General features: G+C 41.9%; 1 protein-coding gene across 4 annotated transcripts; it reads right to left on the reverse strand.

Moving 5' to 3' along the window:
- Positions 1-4,725: 4,725 nt before the first annotated feature.
- gjb8 (gap junction protein beta 8) lies at positions 4,726-7,486 on the reverse strand. Of its 4 annotated transcripts, none has more exons than XM_063054175.1 (2): positions 7,218-7,325; positions 4,726-6,092 (listed from the first exon to the last, which is right to left on the reverse strand). In XM_063054175.1, the coding sequence occupies exon 2, from the start codon at positions 6,071-6,073 to the stop codon at positions 5,267-5,269; it is 807 nt and encodes a 268-aa protein (XP_062910245.1). In that variant the 5' UTR covers positions 6,074-6,092; positions 7,218-7,325; the 3' UTR covers positions 4,726-5,266. The 4 variants fall into 4 exon arrangements, with proteins under 4 accessions (XP_062910245.1, XP_062910243.1, XP_062910242.1 ...); XM_063054173.1 differs by lacking the exon at positions 7,218-7,325 and adding an exon at positions 6,578-6,971; XM_063054172.1 differs by lacking the exon at positions 7,218-7,325 and adding an exon at positions 6,372-6,521 and having other exon boundaries at positions 4,727-6,092.
- Between the last annotated feature and the right edge of the window lie 325 nt (positions 7,487-7,811).

A 7,811-nucleotide genomic window follows, 5' to 3' on the forward strand; every position in this document is an offset into this window, starting at 1 on the left:
TCCTGGATTACTTTTCAATACTTTTTTAAACAACGGAACAACATGAGCCACTCTCCAATCCTCCGGCACCTCACCTGTGGACAGCAACATTTTAAATATTTCTGCCAGGGCCCCTGCAATTTCAACCCTTCTTGTAGACAGCCTCAGTGTTCTTTGACCAGTCCAGTTTATTGTCAATTCGTATCCCCAGGTATCTGTAATCCTCCACCATGTCCACACTGACCCCCTGGATGGAAACAGGGGTCACCGGTACCTTAGCTCTCCTCAGGTCTACCACCAGCTCCTTAGTCTTTTTCACATTAAGCTGCATTGTGGCAGGGGCCACAATGTCAGATCTGTTAAAGAACAGGTTAAGTTCGTTGGCCCTGTCCACACTGCCTTCAGCTCCTCTGTTGCTAGTTTGCCGGAACCCAGTGATGGTCCTCATCCCCCTCCAGACCTCTCTCATGTTGTTCTGCTGGAGTTTCCACTCAAGCTTCCTCCTGTACCTGTCTTTAGCCTCCCTGATCCTGGCTTTCGGGTCCCTCTGTATTGCCCTCAGCTCCTCCCTATTTCCATCTCTAAACACCCTCTTTTTAGCGTTCAGGATGTCCTTAATTACCCATGGCTTGTTATTTGAATAACAAAGGACAGTTCTTGTCAGAACATTGCAGTCCACACAGAAGTTGATGTAATCAGTGATGCACTCTGTGAGCCCATCAATATCCTCTCCATGTGGCTCACAGAGTGCCTGCCAGTCTGTCACCTCAAAGCAACCCTGGAGCACCTCATAAGCCTCCTCCGACCATTTTCTCACTGTCCTCGAGGTTGCAGGTTTACTCTTCACCAGAGGCACGTAGCAGGGTTTTAGATGCACCAGGTTGTGATCTGACCTTCCCAATGGGGGGAGGGGAGAGGAGCTGTATGCATCCTTAACATCAAATCCAGAGTTCTCTCCCCCCCACCCCCCCGGTTGTACAGCTCACATACTGCATGAAGTTGGGCAGTGTTCTAGCCATGGTAACATGGTTGAAGTCACCTGAGATGGAAGAAGGCAGGAGATTGGGACTGAGAGGAAAAATGGATCAGCCGTGATGAAATGGTGGTGTGTAAATGTGAGATGTGTAAATGGCTAGTCGATGATAGATACAGTTGTCTGGAAGACATGGCTTTAACTCATGGACTCATTCTCACCTTTCTTTCTATGAAAAACTAATCACATTATCACTCAACATTAGTGTTTGTATCATACATCCACAATGTTTTATGTCTTTCCTCAACTGTCTTCTCCTTCACACAGGGCATTTAATTTTCCACTTCTGTTCTTGCCCCACTTGCCACCCAGAATCACTGAAGAGTTCCCTTGGCACTTTCCCCCCTACAGCTTCCACCTAATGAACATTGAACTGATCTGTATTGAAAAATGGCTTTTGGTGTTTTATATGCTGTTTTTGATCAGGTTTTGTTGCCTTTGCATGATTTTTTTGCACACATGCCGGGGAGGGAGCTTGATGTTTTTCTTTGAAAGAGTTGGTTCCTTGATTCTTTATTTCATGACTGTCTGTAGGGAAGACAAATTGCAGGGTTGTATTCTGCAGACGTACTTTGAATACAAATGTTCTTTGAATCTTAAATATATCATTCTCCAGAATGCCCAGTACCTTCAACATGCCACCAAATGCATTTCTTGCCTCCAGTGCTAGCGCACCTTTAAATAAGAAGACAATTGTATAGTGCACCTGGTATGATATCACCAACAGCAGATACAATTGTAAAAATACTTCCATTTCGGAACTCCAGCCCCTTAGAATTAACATTCAAGAACCAGTTCCACTAGTTGCATCCTTCCGATCTGAGAAAGACATTTATTCCAACTTCTGATTAACACTTCCCAATACTACAAGTTATTATACTCCAGCCATGTGACTGATAAGAGAACAAATGGAGGCAAAACCTGCATGGTAGACATGATCTACACATCCCACTGAGAACCTGAGCCTGGACTCTTTTCTACAATGCTCAAGTTAGTGAGGAGATTCAACATGAACATTCACTTATGTTCCACTTTCAGTTGAAGGTTTTTATAGATAACCAATGACAACACTTCAAATATTTATCAAATAATGTTTTTTCTCAGAATTTGCCTCAGCTATGATGTTGTAAATTCTAGATAGTATGAACAATTTGATAGGAAAAAATGAAATGCTGCAGGCAAGAGAAATACTCAGTAGGTCAGAAGCAGTGCATATATGCAGGTTGTCAACCTCACACCCAAGTTTAACACAGGATAAAAGTTTTGATCAAGCATTAGTAAAAACAGAAGTTAAATTCATTTTCACTGCTGCCCCCACCCTAATTTTGTATTCACATTCTTTGACTGCTAAGTGTTAATGTTTCTCCTCCCAGTGTATTTGCCCCCACCCCACACAGTTATAGAATATGGTTCACTCGAGGTGCTGCCTGGTTTAATTTTAGATTTGTTACAACAATAAACCCATTGTTTAATGTAGCAGATTCCTAAAATAATGGCAGTGTTAGAAAGCAAATTTAAAAAACATAAAATTCTTCCCTTCAGCTTGCCAGTCGTTCTTACTGGCATCTTTCAAAGCCTCTGGTAACCTGTACATTCAATGCACAGGTTTTCATTTTATTTTCACTTGAATTATTCCCCCCAGCCCACCTCCAATTCTACTCAAGAATGCATCATCTTTCTCAGGTGTTTATTTCTACCACTTGGCAATGGACAATTATCTTCCCTTCCAAAGAGAAGCAGTGACACTGTCTGATGTCTATGCACTTGTCTCACTTCACCCCAAAAGCCACTCAATTTAAATTGCCTTGTTTTTAAACCAATTACCTTATTCTCCAAAGTAGTTTAATGACAGCAGTCAACAGCAATTTTAAGATTCATTCCAGTTTTCAGCCACCAAGCTTTAAAATGCAATTCCTCGGGAGTTCCTTGAAAGTGGCAACATGGGCAGACAGGTTGATGAACACTCCTTCAGTGATTAGGGCAGTGAATACAGGAGTTAGGATGCCTTTTTATAACTATACAGTTGGCATGATCATGTGCAGTGTTGTGCAATTCTGGTCACAGACATGAAGAAAAGATATTAAGTTGCAAAGAGTGGAAAATATTTGTCAATGGTACTGGGGCTGCAGTGACATCCATTGGGGGTTTATTCACCCACCAGTCAAGCACAGGAAGCTGCAGGATGAACTTAATACAAAATCTGAGGGCCAGTGATCAGTCTTTCCCCCTTCCCCCTCATGCAGAGGAGTCAAGGCAGATTTAAAGGGAAACTTTTCCCAGGAGGGTGGTCGGAATATGGAGTAGGCTCCCTCAGAGGCAGATGCAGAGAGGGGTCCAATTAAAGTGTTTAAAAGACAGTAAACAGTTGCATTGATAGGAAAGTTTAGAAGGATATAGGCCAACCAGATCAAATTGTATAACTTGTTTGGATAGATGAATTGAATGGAAGGGCTTGTTTCTGTGTTGTATTTCATTCATTAGCAAAGTTGAACAAATAAATGGCAATTAAAGCCAATGCCCAGTTAAATAGAAAAGCATAGACCATTGTATTCAACTCCAGCCCCTCCTATTCTATTGCAAACAGAATAATGTACACTGACTTCCTTTTGGTAATGGTGCCTTGTTTGAGAGTACAGTATTTAATGTACCATTACCATAGAATGGGCTGAACATGGGAGGCAAGGTTTGATTTGTCAGGCATGAGGGGATGTGGGGAGAATGCAGGAGATTGGGGCCAAGAGGTAAACTAGATCAGCCATGAAAGGCCAAATTGCTTAGTTCTGCTCCTATACCTTATCGTCTATTTCTACCATCTATAATCTACCAATTTGCACAAGGGAGCCAGAGATTACACCAAGATAGCTTTAAAAACTCCAATGAAGCAACTAGTTGTATGTAATTGAGGTGAAAAGGATTATCTGCACTAGAGCAAACCCAGAGAATGATTACCAACATGCAGACAACTCCTCTACTGTTTAACAAGAGTCCCAACACAACTTCTATACAGCTGAGCTAGATCTGAGCAAGTGTAGCTTTGAATTTTGTAATTGAAGGTTATTGATCCTTTAATCAGTAATTGTACAGAAAATAAACCAAAGACAATTGCTTATCATGCTCACTTTTCTAAAGCATCTAGCCATATCCTACTGCAATATTAGCCAAGATTTTCATGTTGCATGGCCAAGTTGGTCATTGTGTCTCCAGAGGCAGCACTGTAAATCAGATAGCTCAAGTTCTCAATTAACCTGTAGCTGAGCTGTAAATCTTAAAAAAAAAATCAGCACACATCCTTTTCAGAAGGAGCTGTCTCAATCCCATTTAAATGTTCTGTTGGGAATTATTCTTCCAGTAAGAAATGTTAACAAATTCAGTTACTTTTGTTGCAACTGAACAAGTAGGCCATTGCAATTTAAATATTCCTGATCCCAAAATTGTGAAAATGCTGATTTTTTAGACCCACTAATGCTCATTAACTTTGTGACTGGAGCAAAATTTAACCCAAGAGTAAACTAGAATTATAATGGCCCTGTCGGAAAACCATTTAAAGTCCTGACCCAACTACAAGTGGCGAGAAGCACTACATTTGAAAGTCGGGACATTCTTGTACCCCGAACTCATCTGCATGGCCTTTGTTAAAGTCCGTGCTGAATAGCCAGCAACAGAAATCTTAAACCCTCAGCCGAAGTTGCTCCCGTTCACAACTTCGTTAATTAATTGGGATTTGATTGGCATTTGAAAGCAGATTCCCACCACGCTTGATGACAAAAGGAGTACAGAGCATGTGGACATGAAGAATTTTATTGTTCAAAGCTTAGATTCGCCAAGTCCTAGGAGCGCGCGCCCCCCAGTGGTCGTGCCACAGATAGGACGCTCCGCAGCTTTTCAGGTGTATTGAACGCGAAACTTTACAGCATTGAACACTACAAATTCGTAGATAAAACAGCCTGCTGGCATGCATCTTGAAGATATTGGTTACAGTTTAAGTTCAAGTACACGGTCAAGGTTAAGTTCAGAATAAGACTCCGTTTCTCCACTCTGCACATTAATACTGTAATTGCAAGACTTCGCGAATTCAACTTGTTAAACGTGCCTAAGTTGGTGCAAAAGCGCGTGCTTAAAAGCACCTTCCTGGTACTAAAAGATGCTGTGTCAGCCGGCAATTAAAACCAAGGCGATATCGAAATCTTGCAAGTGGAACATTAACCATTGGTGCTTCACTGTCGATCACGTGAGTCACTGGGTGCCGGGGCGGGGTTAATTGGTGCAGCGAGTGGCTGAAGGAGGTTTGTTCAGCTCCAAGGCCGCTTGCTGACACTTGATATCCATCAGTTCGTTCATCTCATTCTGTTGATTCTCTTGCCTCCTGGACAGATGGCGGGGGTGTTGTGTACAACACGTCTGCCTTGTGCACGCCTTCACCATCAAATAAAACAACTCGGCCACATTTAAAAGCACGCAGATGCCAGAAACCACAATCATGAAAATGGTGAACACCGTTTTCTCCGTTGGCCTGGAGATAAAACAGTCAACGATGTTGGGACAGGGCCAGGAGCTACACTTAACCAAACGGGCCATCCGAAACCCGCCGTACAGAAAATACAAGATGTACGTGAACACAGTTTCAAAGATTATGCGAAAGAAGATGCTGGTGACATAGGTCCACCAGAAAGCACCAACTATACGCATCTTCCGTTTTTTCAAGGCGTCGATTTCTTCCTTTTTCAAGAAACCCTGCCGTTTCTCCAAGGACCTCTTCTCTTCGTGCTGCTTGTAGGCAACGTGCAGGGAGACGAGAAGGGCAGGGGTGGAGATGAAGATTAGCTGGAGGCACCAAAGCCTGATGTGAGACATTGGGAAGAACTGATCGTAGCAGACATTCTTACAGCCAGGCTGCAGGGTATTGCAGGTGAAGTCCGATTGCTCATCACCCCAAACACTCTCCGCCGCCACCACCAGAATCATGATTCTGAAGACGAAGATCACCGTCAGCCATATCTTTCCGATGCTGGTGGAGTATCTGTTGACGCCTCCCAGGATAAGGTGCAGTTGTCCCCAATTCATCTTCTAGCTTTAGGCAGACCTACAAGGTGAAGACCAAAATTACAAGGACATCAAAATGTAGTTACTTTTGAAATTTACATTTAACCCTTAAGATCCACATTCTCAAAAATACAATTACTCCATCGTCCACACAAAGGTGATTTCACTAACTATACGTTAAAGATCTACTGTTAAGAGTAGAGAATTATACGGCCAGCCGTACGTAATACGTTTCAAACCCCAACTTGCACTCTGAGATAGAAATCACATTTGCAATTCTGTCCTTTAGATACATTCGATATTAAACAAAATTTTATACCTATAAGAAATCTTAAGATACAACTGTTCAAATTTACAAGTCGATGGATGGCGCCAGTCAACAAGAGCTCCCCAGAATGCACATTCCAGGTCAGATAATGACACGTTTAGAGTGCATGGCACAAACGAACAAGTGTCCTCTTTTACGGGTTAGTTATTCGTTAACTTTAGTCAGAGAGAGAAACAACAAGTGTCCGGAAATATTACCTGCCCACACTACTTTGGAGTTAGTCGATCCTGATTGAGATTTTACACAGGTAGAAAAGCACTGTTCCGGTCAAAGTCCGCGAGTGTCTAAGGCAGGGAACTATTGTTCAGAGAAACAGACTAGCTTTATTTACTCAAACCCCAAGCACTTGGGTCTGGGGAGGTTCTGAGATTGTTTAGCTTTTAAAGTTAACCGTTTATTACGGTGCTGATTCACGAAATCCGGTACTTCAGCCAATTGCCTCGAAAAAAACTCTGAACGTCCATCATTAACGCTCGCCATTCATAAGTTAATTGGCAGCTAAAACAGCTAATCGACAGTTCATTAGGACTAAACGACGCAATTAAATTCAAAATCACCTTATTAAAGGTAACCATCAGTACAATCCAGACAGACTTTAAGCGTTATTACAAGCAACTAAACAGTTATTCACCAATTTGAAAATACAATACCAAAAATTTTGGGACAGAACGTAACAGGAAATCAGGCACCCCACGTTTAACCGCGAAATTCTCAACCACTTTCCGTAGTTTACACGAAAAATCAGATAAGGAATTATAAAGTGAACTTAAGAAGCGTTCAAATTAATAACATTTTAAATGTTTAAAAGTTTTAAACTAGCGTTTTATTAAATTTCACCAATGTGAACTTGTTGAAGGTGACGCTCAGATTTCCGGCAAAAGCCGCAAGCTTCAGAAGGTTTAGGCGCCTTCAACTTCACGAAGAAAATTCGCACACCCCTGGTCCAACCTCAGTTCCCATTTCCCTTCAAAGAAACGATTCACCAATTCCTGTCCAAAAAAAGTAAGTACCTTCTCGCGAAATCCAAGAATGAAACTAAATTGGTTTTAATGCTCGCTTTAAAACCAGTCCTCTCCCAACTCTTAACCTTCTCGTGACGACTTACCTGAATGACGCAACCGTCCAAGACCGCTTTTATAAGGCGAGCGGAGACTCCGGCACATATTTTAAGAAATTTGCGTATCATGTGGAGGTTGCCCGGCTGGAAACGCCAATTTAGTTGACCCAGTCAGAATAACACTGGCTGGACTAGGGTCACCAAACAAAAATGAACAAGAAGACAACTACCTAGAGTCCTTGGAGGTGTGCAATGTTTGTCCTACTGAGTATTTGTATTTCCAGCATAGCTTTTAAAAAAAATAATTTCAATATAATAAATAACCAATATTATAAAAGTAACTAAACATCCTAAAAGAATAGCAACAAACTAGC

This window comes from Mobula hypostoma, chromosome 7 (genome assembly GCF_963921235.1).
Source record: "Mobula hypostoma chromosome 7, sMobHyp1.1, whole genome shotgun sequence".
In the NCBI taxonomy this organism is placed as follows: domain Eukaryota; kingdom Metazoa; phylum Chordata; class Chondrichthyes; order Myliobatiformes; family Myliobatidae; genus Mobula; species Mobula hypostoma.